This window comes from Protopterus annectens, chromosome 16.part0 (genome assembly GCF_019279795.1).
Source record: "Protopterus annectens isolate FY-2018-M chromosome 16.part0, PAN1.0, whole genome shotgun sequence".
Lineage (NCBI taxonomy): Eukaryota > Metazoa > Chordata > Ceratodontiformes > Protopteridae > Protopterus > Protopterus annectens.
Genome location: NC_056750.1, coordinates 677,021,671 through 677,039,651, shown reverse-complemented (window position 1 = coordinate 677,039,651; position 17,981 = coordinate 677,021,671). Strand labels below are relative to the sequence as shown.

The 17,981-nt window shown below is 39.5% G+C and overlaps 1 protein-coding gene across 1 annotated transcript in view; it reads right to left on the bottom strand.

Annotated features, from left to right (window-relative positions):
* The window catches only part of CACNA1B (calcium voltage-gated channel subunit alpha1 B), a 3,578,581-nt gene that overhangs the window by 2,384,338 nt on the left and 1,176,262 nt on the right, over positions 1-17,981 (bottom strand). The window contains exon 5 of the mRNA XM_044058770.1: positions 6,116-6,207. Coding sequence (XP_043914705.1) covers positions 6,116-6,207 — 92 coding nt within the window. The remainder of the gene's footprint in view (positions 1-6,115; positions 6,208-17,981) is intronic.

Here is a 17,981-nt window from a genome sequence, read left to right as displayed (position 1 = left end):
CCTGGAGTTTGTGAGTGCACTGTGGATTCAGATGTTTATCTACTTTGGGCAGTCCATACAGGTTAGGAATTAATGGATATTCTACTTTAAAGTATTCAAATAAAGGTTTGTTAATCAAATTGGTAATCAGTAGATCAAATACCAAAAAAGAGACCTTCTCAATAATCCCTTTCAGAGTGGAACCAGATACATTCAAGTATGGGTCAACATCATTTAATAAAATGTTCATCTGCTGTAAGTAGATGTCTTTGTCTACGACCACAACCCCCCCTCCCTTGTCAGCTGGTCTAATAACAACACTAGATATATTCTTTAGTTCATGTAAGTGCATCGTGTTCAGCCTTTGACATGTTATAAAACTTTGCTTTATAACATGTCAAAGGCTGAACACGATGCACGGTGAAAGGGATTATAGAGAAGGTCTCTTTTTAGGTATTTGATCTACTGATTGCCAATTTGATTAATGAACCTTTATTTGAATACTTTAAAGTAGAATATCCATTTATTCCTAACCTGTATGGACTGCCCAAAGTACATAAATATCTGAATATACCACCTATGCATCCTATAGTATATCCAGCAAGGGCTGGGTGACTGAACCTCTGTCTATTTATGTGGAAAATAATCTACATCGCTTTCTAGATCAATGTGTCACTACATTGAAGGACACCAAGGCATATACAAACATATAACTTATAGACAGATTACTGGTTTGTGACCATGGACATAGAATCTTTATTTACTGCCATTCCCAATGAATGGGGAATATCTAGTATCAGGAAGTTTCGGAATGGTAAGAATTGGAATGACAGCAAGGTTTCTCTTATCTGTACGCTGTTAGAACTAATACTGGACAACAATGTTTTTACATTTAATAATGAATTTTACCTGCAGAGGGTTGGCATAGCTATGGGCACACCATGTGCGAACAGCTACGCCAACCTTTGCTTATTTCAATGGGAAATGGATTATGTTTTATCTAACAACGCATTTACTGAGAATCTGAAATGGTATACATGCTTTGTAGATGATGTCTTTTTGTTGTGGGATGGCACTATTGAACATCTGAATGACTTTATTGCATATCTGAATTACTATTCCTAGTTTCCTTAAATTTACACATAAATATTCTTATAGTGACATTGATTTCTTGGATGTTAAGATTAGTAGAGGGGAACCACACACAATACACACAGGCCTTTATAGAAAGCCGGTTAGGAGAAATAACATCCTGCATAATAGTAGCATGCACCCTCGGCATGTAATTAAAAATGTCTTGAAGGGGCAGGTCTTCAGAACAATGAGGCTTTTAAATGATGATGTCGATCTGGAAAGGGCACTCTGAAATCTTAAAGGCGAATTCCTTAGTAGGGGCTACAAAGCTGCAGAGATGGATAGTTGTATCACAGAAGCCTGGAGAGAAAGGAAGAATAGATGCAGGCCATACTGTGGAGAAGAGACTCCACTTGAAATAAACTCAAAACCAAATAGAGTGAAGCCTGGTGATTTTAGGGTCACCCTGCCATACTTCAGTGATATTAACAGTGTATGTGATATTGTGAAAGTTAATTGGAACATTTTAAGAAATGTAGATGAATTTGAAAATGTGATAGGTGAAACACCGTGCTTTTCATTTAAGAACAACACATCCCTTAAAAGGCATCTTTTCTATAATCTAAATAAGAACCAAGAAATTCCTTCAGAAAGAATTGGTACACATAAATGCAGAAATTGTAGTGCATGTAAATATGTATATACTGGTGAATCTTACCAACACTCTATATTGCACTTTAATATTGACTTTAATTTTTACGCTGATTGTAGGACAAAAAATGTGGTTTATTTCAGTTTCTCTACGATATGTTATGCATACTACATTGGTAAAACCAATCATATGCTAAAAGACAGAATGCTTGAGCACTACAGGGATGTATGGAACACAAAAGAAACTAGTGCCTTGGCACGATATGTTTTAAAAGAAGGAATGAATCACAGCTTTAGTTTCTTTGTATTAGAAGTATTAGCTGAAGGTATAAGGGGAGGAGACTTTAAAAACAAAACTGAAGTGACAGAGCAAAATTGGATAATTAAACTTCAGGCAAACAGACCTCCGGGACTGAATGCCAAAGTCTCCCTAAATCCCTTTTTGAAAGAAAGACCTTTGAAGCATTAAAGTGTGAAGAAACACTAAACGGTTATTTTTAAGATAGTGTTTTAAAACATTTTAAGTGCTTGACAAAGTGTCTTTAATTTGTTGATTGATTTCTGATGTCATTAATTGATGTGGTTTAAATGCTTCTGTTTTTAAGAGAATATATGTCTGATGAAGCGGCGAATACCGTGAAAGTGCTAACATAATAAATGTTATTTATTTTTTTCCTGCTGTGAGTAACTCAGGCCATTTCTTATTTATTTTCTACTGTTTTGCTGCTGTTGGTTATGCTGCAAGTGTAAGCTTTTTTCTTTTTTGAGAATCAGGAGACTTGGAAGCAGCAATGCAGCTAATAAGGCAGCCACCACAGGAGGAACTGACGAAGGTTTAGAAGTTTCCACCTAAAGCAGCTCATATCATCTTCTCTGAATATCTGACACTTGATAAGAACCCACCTTAAAGAATCCCATCATCCTAGCAATTGTGATACCAAAAGACAATTCCTCAAAAGGAGACTCAGGGTTAACACACTCCTCATCATCAGAACCATAAGCCAAAGACAAAGGCGCCTGTGAAGAATAGGACAAAAGACCCACACCAGAAAGGAAATCTTCATCCAAGGAATATGGTTCCCTAAACCATTTATAAGGGGTAGGAGTTCAAGGAGGGGTGGGCACTGAAACCCCTTGAGGAGGCTTTAGGGCCATTAAAGCAGAGAACAAGCCCTGAGTAAACTCCTGCCATTCCCTTTGAGGATCCATAAGACAGACTGAAACATGCTTCGTTTTTCGTCTTTTCTTAGAGGGGGATGTGAAGACCCTCACTTGCCAACCAGTAATCAAGAAACCTCAGTCCTCACCACTAGCAACAGTGGGGGATATTCACTGGGAGGATAGCAAGTACATACACAGTATTTCTAGATGCAGCTCTCTGCATCAAGTTCAATTTGCCTTAAGAGCACACATAGACCACAGTCAGTCTGGGGCTGGTTTCTCACTCTTTCTCCAGATCTCCAATAAGACTCCCCACTGGCACAGCTACAGATTTGAGATCTCAGCTGAGTGACCAAGTTAAGATATCCATCACCCTCTCTGTCCAACCAATGTTTCATGTCCCTACCAAAGGGTGTCCAATATTAATTAATTAATAGTAACACAAATGGTAGTTTGACCAAGAGCAAGGCTATTAGGAGTGGCCCACACAGTGTCACACCAGAAATATGCAAGTACTCTCAAAATGTAAATATCTCTACACAGCTCGGCCACAATAAACAGTTTAAATATATTTAATAATAAATAATAAAAGAACAAGACAATACTAAATATATATTCACAGTGACATCAGAGTTCAAAACCACAGGAAATATTTAAAACACTGCAAGACAGTCTCAAATAAATAAAGAAAAACATCTAAACTAAGCTTTACTATATTGCTGACTGAATCTAAGAGAAATATACTATAATCTAGGAACTTGCTACTAGAGCAAGGCAGATGTGGTGAATGGATCTTATAGCTGCTGTCAGGTCCAAGACAAAATACAAAATGCTCTGTCTTACTAAGAGACTTCTCAAATTAATATCTACAATATTACTGTTGGGATAGCCTAAAGAATGTCATCATTTTTTGTCATCTGACTCTTAGCTGTCAGGCGAAAACCCTCACTACTGGAAGCTGGCAGTATTTAGCCTCTACCTGTAAAAACACATAGACCTCAGATCTTTGGCAGATCCTGAAAGTCATAAAACAATTGCATTCCTTCATGCTTTCAGGAGTAGTAATTATCTCACGCTGAAGACAACAGAGAAAGCTTCTCAGCACAGACTGTGTATCTAGCTGCACTGAAAAGTGAAAGATACCATCTTTTATTGTTTAGCCTATAAAGTAATTTAATTTCAGCTATTTTCCTAAAGTTTGCTGGACTGAAGTTAACCTCCTGTACTCCAGTTTCCACTGTTAAAATATATACACAGACAATTACAATAGTGCATGGACATTTCTATTATCTTCCAGGAGGGCACACTGTGGATGCATTTCAAACACAAACGCTTTATAAAATACCTTTTTAACACACGTCTGTAGAGACCAGTTTGATATACACATGACATACACTTCTAATACAGTTGTAACACAAAGATCTTTTATAAATCATGTTGATATTCACAAGTGACATATAACTATTTACAAAATTCCAGCTAGCTTGGCTGGTGGTATCTCCTTTCATTACAGGGGACATCAGCCCTAACAAATACTTGTAAAGATTCGAGGAGAGAACCTGGAACTTCCTCCCTGACCAATATCTGCAAAATCTCTCTAGGACCTGCTGAGATAATCAACCTTAGTTTCCCCTCGACATCTGGACATCAGCTACAAAGACTCAAAGGACATGCAAAAAGACAGATCCATGCCAGCCTCCAGCAGGGTTGTCGCCGAGGAATCCAATGTAAACAGTGAACAACCTACAGAGCTATTAGATGCTTCTATTGGGATGTCTGGCGGAGGATGGACAGCTAATGAATTGGCCAAGAATTCTTGGCCCTCTTCTTACCTAGTGGGAGTATTTAGGTGTTCAAGGATTCCACCATGGTTCCCTGAGCTAAATGTCTAAGCCATTGGTTTTCAAGACAAATGATCAGGAAAGACAAATGGCTTCATAGTGTCTTAGGCACAAATGCCTTACAGATACTACAAGAGATATGGTCATGGGAAGCACCCAAACAAAAAAAAAAAGGCACTGTTGATGATGATCCTTATGGTAAATCTGCCTCCCACACTGACAGTTTTGCCCTCTTGGATGACATGAACTATAGGTATTGATAAAAAAATACAAAACCAAGGGAAGTAAAGTTAAAAATAAAAACAAAACCAACCTCAATGGGGCACTTATCTGCTGTTGCTAAATATTCAGTCCAGCAACAAAATGTTAAAACCAACTGGCAGCAACGGCATGTGAACTGGCAGCTAATGAAGGTCTGGGTAGTTACAGCCTTAAGTCCCTTTTATGCCCTACGTTCTGTGCTGGGAGCATAAATGTGAAATAAGGCGCAAACAAGATAACTTTTAAGCTTATCTACACTGGCCAAACGATAGGCTGCCCGGGCGGACAATCTTTCTTTAAGAAATACTGCAACAGTGATATGCAAGGACATCGCGTTCAAGCTAAGATTCAGGAGTTTAAGGAGATCGTGTTTTACCTATTTTCTGTCTCAGGATTTTGTGTTTCAGTGACCTGTGCTGGGGAATTATACACCACTCCCAAAATTAACACAACCACACACACAATGTAGCATACAAGAAGAGCGTGCAACAACCAGATTTGAGCAATCACAAAACATTTTAAGTCATATTTGGCACTTAACTCCCTTCTTATAGGTCTGTATGACAATATTTGGCATTCTACTGCTAAGCATTTTGACATATTTGGACTACTAAACCAATCTCCTTATTGAAAGTATTCTCATTTAGGAAAATGCAGTGTCCTCTCTAAACACATGCAGAATGTAATGAGTAATTGAACTTATATTTAAATAAAGTTATTGCTTGCTGTTTAAAGCAATTCAGAAACTCTTTAAGGGCAAAAGTAAGCTGCTGTGTGTGTTCTGAGCCATAGGAGGCCTGTCATCAGAAAAGGGGCAACTCTCTGCTTCAAGATGCAGGCAGACAATTTACTTAATTTCTTAGAAGGTCCTCCAATTGGAACTACAAATGTTACACCTTCTTTAAATTAAATAATAGTGTACATCTCTCTGTATAAAAACATTCCGTGCATTATGCTGTGTGTGTCCCCCAGTAAGAAAAAGCCTTAGTTTAAAAAAAAAGAAATCTGCAAAGTCTGCAGATTGCACTACCACAGGCACATAAATATCTGAAAGTTAAATTGCACAGTATCTATATAAAAGCAACATCAGACATAGCTTGTCAAAGATGTCAGTAAGTGCATCCATTATTTTGTCAATTAATACTTACTTGGAATTCCTGATACAAGTTTTAGTGGTCGCAAGACTCTGACTGCCCGCAGGGTTCGGAGGTCAAAATCTGTACCAACAGTGGCTAAAATCCTGCACAGGAAAAATAAAACACACTGTTTTAGTATTTCAATGCCACCAAATAAATATATACCTGCAATGTCACAGCAACTTTATTATATAACAAGAGAAATCGCTTAAACGGAGTCTGACACCTAAACAAAAAGATTATTATTCACGATAAGCAGCAGAGCCATGTTTCCATTTATATGTTGCAGGTACAATAACACACTTCAAAGGAACACAAGAAAATTATTTTTGTCTGTGCATGACATACCCTAACTCATACCATGTATTTATATTATTATTATGCATATGTCCTTGGTGAGACTCGTATACAGTGGTGTGCAGTCGTACAATCAATCAGACTATATATACAGGACAAAGGCACTAAAGTAAGGGAAAAAAGTAGAGCCGTAGGCAATTCTTATGAAAATATACACTTGCACTAGTGCATATATTCTAGATGAAGGTTGAGAAGGGGGAACTGAAAAAAAATAATTAACTTAAAAGATATAAATGAAGAAAAGAGGAGAATGGGCCTAAAAAATGGAAATAATAACAAGAAACAACAAGGGGTGGGTACAAGAAACACACTCCAGCTGTGATCTCAAAAGTGCAATTTAGAGTCACAGCAGAATGCTAGCATCAAGGAAATATGTCTATGAAACCAAAACATAAATGTGAATTCTGTACTTTTAAACAAAAGGGGAAGGTTACTGGTCTTGATCGACTGCCATCTTTTCTGAATGAGAAAGCTGATCTCTAAATTCATGTAAGGCCCTCTGCCATGTGATGGAAAACAGTGTATTCTGAGCAATGTCATTCTTGACTACTATATTGTACTGTTTTATAAACAAAATAATTCCTAGATTTTTAATTAAGACTGGACTGCTGCTTCAAAGATCCTGTTTAGAATACTTGAAAAATAATTGTAATACCATCTGCGGTTATAAAAAATATGCTCCAAGTTGAGTTCCCTTAAATCTATGGAGTAACCTTATATCAAAGAAAAATGTCCTTATAAAACTACTGTTCTTATTCAAGAACCTCCACGTGATATGCTTGTTATAGCAAGGTTCATATGAAACAACTTCACAAGTTTATCAGCAGTTGTGTGCCAACACAAATGACTGCAAAACTAAAAGAAACCAGTTTCTAATGTATGAAATTGCTCAGAGGGGGTGTAAGCTATAAGGCATCTCATTCAGTGATTATAATGCAAATTGCACAAAGTTGTGCCCACCCATACTCTATTTCTAAGCAGGAGGCATGTAGCTCTGAAGCAGATATCAGAAACAGCTCTCCCAATTCACAGAGGGGAAAGGTAACCATAGGACTAATCATGCAAGTAAGAAGTCACGATTAGTACGTCTACATAAGGGGTATATACCATCCGTGCTGCTAAAATGAGTATGGCATATAGCAATAAGATGCAGAGATTATGGTTACCCATAATCCTACTTACTGTTCAACACTGCACGAGTCCATCCCATTGTTTCCTGTTGCAACTGACTAACCAACAAACTTTATGCTGTGATGCATTTAGCACATGATAGATTCCGTATTTCTGAAAACAACAATGTGAAGTTGTTAAATCACGCTGTTTATTCTTACTGATGGGTTCAGAGCTTATCCTCGGCTCTGACACGGCCGATAGCAAAGCTCAAGGTTTGCCAGTAGCTCAAGACCAAGCCCCATATCCCACAATGCACTGCTGGAATTACCTCAGATCTAGTCTGCCACGGCAAGAGAGATCTAGCTCAGACCATTTGTGATAAAAAAACAGCAAGTTTTGAGAAAAAAAACTTTCTTTTTGTTTCAAGAGTTTTTCATAAGATAGTTGTGTGTTAGTGTTTGAAAATTTGATATTAGAATCTATAGTTTTGGATAGTTAGTGCCCTGTTGGCTTAGTTGTTTTGTGTGGACCTTTAGCCCTATTTAGACTTATTAATCTTTTTCTAATAGTCAGGGTTTTTCTCTGTGGGCCTCTTTAGCCCTGCATTTGTAAACTATAGTTAATTGTTATAGATAGTGCCTGGATTGGGCTTAGTTGCTTTGTGGGTCTTTACAAGTAAAGTAAGGACTTTACTGTCTTAGTTTTTGCGGTATACTGGTTTGTTTTACCTTAACTATGTTGGATGACAAGGAAAAATCCCATCCTAAATCGGGATTCAAGAAATGCCCAGATTGTGGGCAGAAAAGGTCTGTTACTGACAGACACATTCAATGTGTCTACTGTCTGGGGGCTATACACCTCCAAGACACTTGCAGCATTTGCCATTCCTTTTCTTCAAGGGTTCTCTTGGAGAGAAGGAGGAGGCTAATAGACAGGGGATTACTACAGCATTCCTTTTCTGAGGTGTTGAGTAGCCATGAGGGTACTAGCACGTCCTCCAAATTCTCAAAATCCACAAAATCTTCAGATCCCAAAGTGGCAAAAAAGGCAAAAACTTCAGAGGGAGGGTCATCGGTTCCACAGACCTCAGAACCAAGTGTACCTTTGATTTGGAGCCGGTCTCTGAAGTTCCCTCTTCTCCTCCTCTGCTCCAGTCAGCACCTTCGGTGCATTCATCTAAGCCCTCAGTCAGCCTTTCAGATTTGGACATGGATCGGCTAGTGCAGAAGCTTTTATAGGCACCAGGACTTGCCAAATTGTTGTCGGCCCCAACCAGCTTGTCGGTGCCGAAGACCATGGAACCGGATTTGTCTACTCCTCCTCCGAGCCGTACTGGACTCTCGGAGCCAAAGCAAACTGAAACAATGATTGTCAAATCCTTGGAGCCAATATCCACACCTGTGTTATCGGCTCCATCTACTCGGATGTCCTCGGCACCGACCGAGGACTCTAGGAGATGATGCTCTCCCATCAGGTCCTGGGAGGATAGTCGAACCGATTTTTCGATGCCGACTCTTCCTCTCGGGGCTTCGGCTCGGATGAGCTTGGCTCCTACCTCAGGCTCGGAGCAAATGGTTTCAGTACAGGAGGATCGGACGGTACTCTCGGGTCCATCCACTCCTTCTCATCGAAGCCATGGTGCCTTCGATGCTATGAGGAGAATTTTGTCTCCAAAGACAACATCAGCATCAGTTCGGCCTTCCCTCTCCCCTCAAGTTCCTGTCTGCTTTTTCATCTACCGGTCCCCCTAAGTGTAGAGACCCTGAGCCTCAAGTACCCCCACATGGTGTTCCCTGCTCTTTTGAGACCTCCCCATATCCCCCCACTGAGGAGATGCCCAGGAAGAGACTGTGCAAGAGGAGGCACTTAGACTCCCCACAGGAGTCTTTGACATCTGACACGGACTTGGATGAATCAGAAGGGTCCCCTCGATCCCCCTCTGAGGATATCTCCTTTGCAGAGATAATAGAGATCCTTAGTCAGAGGGGCAATTGGCAGTCCAAGACCCCTACTGAGGATGAGTCCATGCTCTTGAAGGCTTTTGGGTCTCAACCTTCCACTTCTTGGGTGTCTCTGCCTTACGACGAGCTTATGGAACTGATCTCTCGTAAGGCATGGGAGTCACTGGAGGCCATGGAACCTGTTCCTCGCAAGCCCAATAAATTCATGTCTGCCCCAGTGGACAAGCCATTTTTGACAAAAGGAATGCCTGTTGATGCCATGGTGGTAGCTGCAGCCACCAAAAAGGAAGTGTCTGAGAAATCCACATCTATCCATCCGCCTAACAGAGATTCTAGGGTCATGGATAGACATGGGAAATGCATATTTAGTTCAGCGACTTTTTCTTTGCGATCACTGAACTACTTCACCCATTTTAAGAGACTACAGAGATATCTCCTGAAAGAGCTAGGAGATACTCTCCAGGGTACGATAGCTGCAGGGGTGGCCGACAAATTCAACATCCAGCTCGCTACCCTAAACTCAGTGTGGTAAACTCATCCATTCGTCTCATATCCTATGCAGCTGATGGTTTGAGTTGAGCTGCTAGTTCGGGCATTGCTCTTCGAAGACCAGCCTGGATGCATCTCTGTTCCTTTGTGGAACCCTTTAAGTCTTCCTTTATCAACACCCCATTCGATGGCTCATCACTGTTTGGGCCTAAAGTAAAGGAAACTTTAACCAGGTGTGAGCAGGAAGGCAAGACCTTATCTGCCATTGGAGTCCATTTTTCTACCCCTACATGGCCCTACCCCAAGGGCCCTAGGGGAGGGAAAATGTGGTTCTGAAAAGCACAGGGAACCTTTCAGGACACACATGGAGAAACCCCCTCTAGAGGCAGAGGAGGGGGGTTATAACAGAAGATGCCGCACCCGCAGCAGAGGGGGTCCGCAGCAACAGGGTGACAGGGGTCAGTTCTCTGGTCAACCTTACCAGCGGCCCCCTGAAAGAGGGCCTGATTGTTTGGCTCTGGAGGCAGTCGGGGGTCACTTGTCTTTGTACCCAAAAGCCTGGCTAAACATAACATCAGATACATGGGTACAAAGCATCTTTTCCAGAGGATATTTCATACCGTTCTCTTCCCCTTCCATTCCTGTAAACAGAATCCCAGATGTTCCACCCAATCTCAGGGAACAAGCAATCGTAGAGGTCGACAGATTGCTAGAAAAAAAGAGTCATCCAACCAGTCCCAGCAGATGAAGTTGGATTCGGAACTTACTCATGATTCTTTTTGGTACCAAAGAAAACAGGGGACTGGAGACCTATCTTGGACCTTAGCAGATTCAACCAGTTCATAAAGAAAGAGAAGTTCCGAATGGTCATGCTTCAGTTCATTCTTCCCTTCCTAAGGAAAGGCGATTGGATGTGCTCCATAGATCTCAAGGACGCGTACTATCACATAAAGATGAACAGACACTCCAGAGATAATCTGCGTTTCCAGCTGGGAGCCAATCATTACCAGTTTCGAGCCCTGACCTTTGATCTCACTACAGCCCCTTGAGTGTTCACAAAATGCATGGCAGTGGTCCCAGCTCACCTGAGATGTCTAGGATTCCAGGTGTTTCCATACCTAGACGACTGGCTCCTCACCACTACCACCAGGCATCAATTGACTCAGGCAACACAATACACTCTGACACTGCCATCAGTTAGGCATTACAATCAACTTCGAAAAGTCTGCCTTATTGCCATTGCAGCGTACCGTTTTTATAGGAACAGAGTTAGATACCTCAACTACCACTCAATGTCTTCCTATCGAAAGACTCTCACTTCTCCGCCAACACGTCAGCTCACTGGTGTCAAAGAACAAAGCTACAGCAGCAGAGGTCTTGAAGGTGCTAGGTTTGATGGCGGCAGCAATCCTGGCTATACCACTCGCAAGGATGCATATGCAAATTCTTCAATGGCTCTTCTTTGCTCAGTGGTCGTACCAGAAACTACTGATGCACCGCATGATTCTCATCATGGATTCTTGCAAGAGAGACCTTCAGTGGTGGTTGGCATCTCTTCATGTCATAATCGGAAGATCCTTTGTTCTCCCCCCCAGTAGCCACTGTGACCACGGATGCTTCCCTGATAGGGTGGGGGGGCATTTTCAGGGAAAGACTGCCCAAGGCACATGGACAGATCAAGAATCACATCTGCACATCAATTTTCTAGAGTGGAGAGCAGTACTTCTGGCGTTGCAGTACTTTCAGGACTCTCTCCCTCTAGGAACTATTGCAATTCAGATGGACAACATGTCAGTAGTCTGGTACTTGAACAAGCAAGGCAGAACCAAGTCTTAGACCCTTTGTTGAGAAGCCCTCAGGGTCTGGCAATGGGCTGTGTCGTCCCAGCATTTTCTGTTAGCAACGCACATCCCGGGGAAATCCAACATGATAGACGACAAGCTAAGCAGGGCAATATTGCTCCCTCACGAGTGGTCTCTCAAACAGGTTACGGAGTTGATTTTCCACAAATGGGGCCAGCCTTGCTGCGACCTCTTTGCCAGCCACATCAATTCAAAATGCAGAAGCTACTTTGCACTAATACCACCTACTGGTCATCCCCCGAGAGATGCACTTTTACACAACTGGCCCCCGGGTCTCCTTTATGCATTTCCACCCTTCCCATTGATACCCAGATTTTTACAGAAAGCAAAATCACTGGGAAGGACTGTTATTCTCATAGCCCGCTACTGGCCTTGACAGATTTTGGTTCCCGTTTCTCCACCATCATCTGTTGGAAGATCCATGGATCCTGGACCCAGTTCCGGACCTTCTGACGCACCCTTCAGGGGACCTCCATCCTTCACTGCAGTCCCTGAAACGGACTGCTCGGCTAATCCACTTCCCCTAATTGCCAAGCTTCATTCAATTTCAGAAGATACAAGACAAATTTTCTTGTCTTCTCACAAGCCATCTACCAGGAAATTATATGGCAGTAAATGGAAAAGGTTCTTAATTTGGGCCAACACACAGAAAATTGACCCTTTCCGAGCTCCGCTATCATCTATTTTAGAATTCTTGACAAAGATTTTTAAGGAAGGGGCAGCAGCTGCTACAGTTAGAGTCCAGTTAGCTGCCGGCTCAAATGTTATGGGCCATAAATTATCCAAGACTTTTCTTAAAGGTGTTCTTCACATGAGAACTCTTATCAAAATTCCCCATTCCCCCTGGAATTTAAACTTTATGCTGTCTCAAATTATTCTTCCCCCTTTTGAACAATCATGTTCTTGTGATCTCAAATATTTATCCTGGAAAACTATTTTTCTAGTGGACATTACTTCTGCCCGCAGAGTGTCAGAACTTCAAGCATTATCTATCAGACCACCATATATGATTTTCCATGCTGATAGAATATCTCTCAGAACAAACCCCTGATTTTTACCAAAAGTCTGTTCTGAATCAAATATCAATCAGGTCATTGAGCTGCCAGTCTTTTTTCCCAACTACTCTAACAAATTAGAATACATGCTGCACAAACTTGATGTACACAGACAACTCAGATTTTATTTTGACAGAACTAAGGATATTAGAAAATCAGATCAACTTTTTGTATCCTTTTTAGAGGCCAGAAAAGGTAGTCCAGTGGCTAAAACAACCTTATCTAAATGGTTCAGATTGTATATCCTTTGTTTATGCGAATGCGAGCATGCCATTATCACACAAACCTAAGGCTTATTCTACCAGAGCCGTCTCTACATCTTCTGCTTTTCAAGCTAAATTGCCCCTTGACAATATTTGTGCTGCAGCCACTTGGTTAAGCCTCATACCTATATCACGCATTACAAAGTAGATAAGGCTTCCAGGGACTGGTCTTCCTTTGGTTCCACGGTACTGAAGAACATACTTCCATGAGCCACCCAAGATGGAGGGTGCTAGGGATGCTACCCATCAGTGAGAATAAACAGGGAGATTTAACAACTTCACATAAAGAAGTTATGTACTTACCATAACGTTCCATGTGAGTTGTTTATCTCGCTTTTTATTCTCACATCCCTTCCTCCTTCCACCTCCTGGCTGACTGTTGACGTAGAGGCTAGTACCATCCTGGTTATTCAATATTTCTTCTTCCCCTTTAGGAATTGTTCTTGGTAGAAATAAATAAAAGGATATATATATATATATATATATATATATATATATATACTGTTACTCGCAGCAAACACGATCTGAGGTAATTCCATCAGTGCATTGTGGGATAAGGGGCTTGGTCTTGAGCTACTGGCAAACCTTGAGCTTTGCTATCAGCCGTGTTGGAGCCGAGGATCTGCTCCCAACCCATCAGTGAGAATAAAGGCGAGATAAATAACTCATATGGAACGTTATGGTAAGTACATAACTTCTTTTTCTTGTATTAGAACACACAAGAATAATTCCTGACAAGGTGGCTCTTATCAATTTTATAGGCATCTGTTGATCTGTGAGGATCGTATGAAGCCTAGCCTTGCCTTCCCATGGCTGTTTTTAGCCCTTATATTTTGCATACAAACATCCCAGCGATATGCTGAACAAGGACATGGGACATTTACATTTCGTCTATTCGTAACAGGGTTGTTAAATCAGGGGTGAATTTGCAGTTTTCTATTCATTCATACAAACTAAATTTAAAGAGTAAGTAAAGTACCTTAGTTTATGCAACATGCAAGACCGTTTAATCGAAGTGGTATTGTCCGTGATACAAATGTATCCTTCCAACATGTTCTATTTATGTTACTAAAGTGGATGCGAATGACACCGTAAGGATAATGAATATGTAACAGGTCTATCAGAACAGGGTCTGTTGAAGTTATATAGAGAAGGCAGAGGTCACCTTGGCCTGTTTGACATGGAGGAGGAGGACAAGGTTTTGAGATGATCTGAATAGTTTTTACAATTTAGCTCCTTAATGTGTTTAGTGAGCCACTATTGTCATTGTTGCAGTCATCTTTGGACAGGTACATAACCAAAATGGCATTATGCTCAATGATCAGCTTAGCAAGTGATAAATACACAGTAGAACAGTTACATTCCTTAATCTGGAATCAGTACCTTTAGAAATAATTTGTATCATGAAAAAGGATTTTCTTCCAAAAGTGGATATGTGGTGATCAAAGGACAGTTAATTAATGACATAGATGTCCAAATCCCTAACTACCTTACCACAGATGTAAGGGCATTAATTCTCTAATGACCATCGTGGTGGGGATTATTCCACTTACAGAATGATATACTTTGTTCTGTTTTCGATGTAAAATAGCCCCTCTGGCTAACTTGATGTAGCATATACAATTGTTTTTTAGAGGCTGTGTTTTTCATCCAAAATATAAGTTGTTAGCGTTTAATGACTACATACAACAGAAGCAGAGACAGATAGACACACATATATACATAGAAACACATGCTCAGTAGTTACTGCCACTTTGAGTGAGTGCACCTCAGAAATCTCACTCAGATCAAATAACTGAAAAAAATTATATAGAATGGTAGGGCAAGGCAATGCAGTCCCTCCATGCCTCTTAACTGTCCCTGACTTTGTTGCATAATTCTGCTGTACCTCATGTAGAATATTTATTTGCTGGTAACTCATGTAGGATTAAAATTGATCAATAAAGCCAGATATTACAGTTATCTATTTCTTACTGTTTAGGCAAGGCATGGTAGTGGACTGCCTGCTGCAGTCGCAACAAATTGATATGTTCTGTCTCTCACTCGCATATACATTCCTCCTCTCTCTCACATGTGTATGCTACTTTTTACTATTTTTTTATTTTATTTTTAATTTTATTCTTGCTAAGCAGCAAAGACACTTTTAGTAAGTGTAAAAATTGATGGTTGTTGGCTTTTTTGTAACTTCACAGCACCTTAATATGCTACCATGAAGCATTGGACTTGTTTCTTAGTGGGCATTACCTATATATTAACACATTGTTGCAAAATATTGGTTCCCTAAGAAGGGTGATGATGTATGCGTCACGCATTCCCTAAAGGTGGTTATTGTACAGCTGCATAAAAGAAGAGAAGAAAAAGGACCGTGTACTACAAATCCTCATCATGTTATTGTCTTCAGATCTACTTTTTCAACACACACAGACTAGTTGTGGCCAATGACCCAATCATAATCATTTATGTAGTACATGGAGCATCATTACTACACTCAAAAACTGAATACATTCTATCTTTATACTAGCGAGGGTCTTACATATCAACCTCCACAATCTTACACATGAACATCCCCATACTAATTCTGTCTTACTGAGCTTCGTATGAAAGAATGTCACACCTAACAAGGAAAAAAAAAAGCTGTACTTCATCAACAGAAATAAATATAAAATCGAAATACTCTAATTGTAACAGTTTTATCCAAGTTATAAATTTCACAGGGCACATATCAAAATAGTGTGGCATAATTTATTTTATTTGCATTTGTTTACTGGCATAGGACACTGAATAATATGAACCTGTTTCACTCTCACCCTAGCAGTACAAAAGCATGTTAGTTAAGTATGCCTGCTGGTTTCCTGAGCAGTAATAGACTAAATCAAAAAGAGATACTTATGAAAGTTAGACAAGTAAAACTACGGCTGAACAGCAGTCCGAACAAATGTTAAGTGGGTGCACATACTACATTCAGTATAAGATACAGCTATTTACCCATTAACATGAAAGTGTGGCTGGGATTCATTGTTAATATGCTGTATGCAAGGGAGGCCACGTTGCCTTTGTGCACTAAAAGTATACATGGACTGTTGTTCAGTAGTACAACCATCACTAATGAGCAGTATAACCTTTAGACAGGCATGTAAATGCACTAGCCATTCGTGGGATCTTTGCTAATAAGGCCCATTACAAAGCTCAGTGCATTGTTCTACTAAGAGCCTTGAGTAATAGATATGTTCGTACTATGCAAGTCTACCAACTGAGAACCACAGCAATTATGTATTTGTATTCTAGTACTTAATATGTATGTGTATGTATTTGTATTCTAGTACTTAATATGCATGTGTATGTATTTGTATTCTAGTACTTAATATGCATGTGTATGTATTTGTATTCTAGTACTTAATATGCATGTGTATGTATTTGTATTCTAGTACTTAATATGCATGTGTATGTATTTGTATTCTAGTACTTAATATGCATGTGTATGTATTTGTATTCTAGTACTTAATATGTATGTGTATGTATTTGTATTCTAGTACTTAATATGTATGTGTATGTATTTGTATTCTAGTACTTAATATGTATGTATTTGTATTCTAGTACTTAATATGTATTTGTATTCTAGTACTTAATATATATGTGTATGTATTTGTATTCTAGTACTTAATATGTATGTGTATGCATTTGTATTCTAGTACTTAATATGTATGTGTATGTATTTGTATTCTAGTACTTAATATGTATGTGTATGTATTTGTATTCTAGTACTTAACATGTATGTGTATGAATTTGTATTCTAGTACTTAACATGTATGTGTACTCTAGTAGTTTTCATCATGAACATGGAAATTTCAATGGCATTAATCCAAACAAGGGAAGTAGAGCAGTAGAAAAGTAGTGAAGGTGGTGGTAATGGTGTGTGTGTATATAAACATATATATATATGTATATATATATATATATGTATATATATATATATATATATATATATATATATATATATATATATATAGACAGACACATATCTATTTCTCTCTCTCTGTGTATGTATGTATGCGTGTGTATATATATATATAAATACATACATATATATATATATATATATATATATATATATATATATATATATATATATATGGATCACCTTCATTTCGTCGACAGTTCATTTCACTGACACTCAACTCAGCAGGCCCAATTCACCGACACTCATTTAGTAGAAAATGATATATGGCCTATTCCCCACTGTAGAGTGACCCTGGAGTTAGAATATATAGTAAGGGGGGGTGGGGGTCACAGCCCCCCACAATGGAGGGTGTGGGGGACAAAGCCCCCCCACATACTGGGATTCTATAATGGTTTGTTGGTAATAGTTATTCATTGCACTTGTAAGAATGCATCTGTGTACTGTAAAGTGTTTATGATATGTGGGGGGCTGTGTATAGTATACCCTACGTATGAAAATATTCATATTCTTACTTGGTCTGCTATTCTAATTTATTAGACAGAATATCATAACTAAAATTTATTGGTTTAGCCTGTCTGAATTATGGTGTGATATAAATTATATGTAAGCAATGGGATGCAGTGGCCCGCAAGACAGACCAGAAGGCTGGGCCATGTTCTTCTGCACTAAAGAAGGTTGAAATGTGGCATTTAAAAATATACAGCTGGACTCTGCACAACATATTTAACAAGAATATAATTTTATTATATGGCCAAGTGTCACTACACAGATAGGTCAAGGAAGTGATAAGCCTGTAAAGAATACCAGAAGAGGTACTATA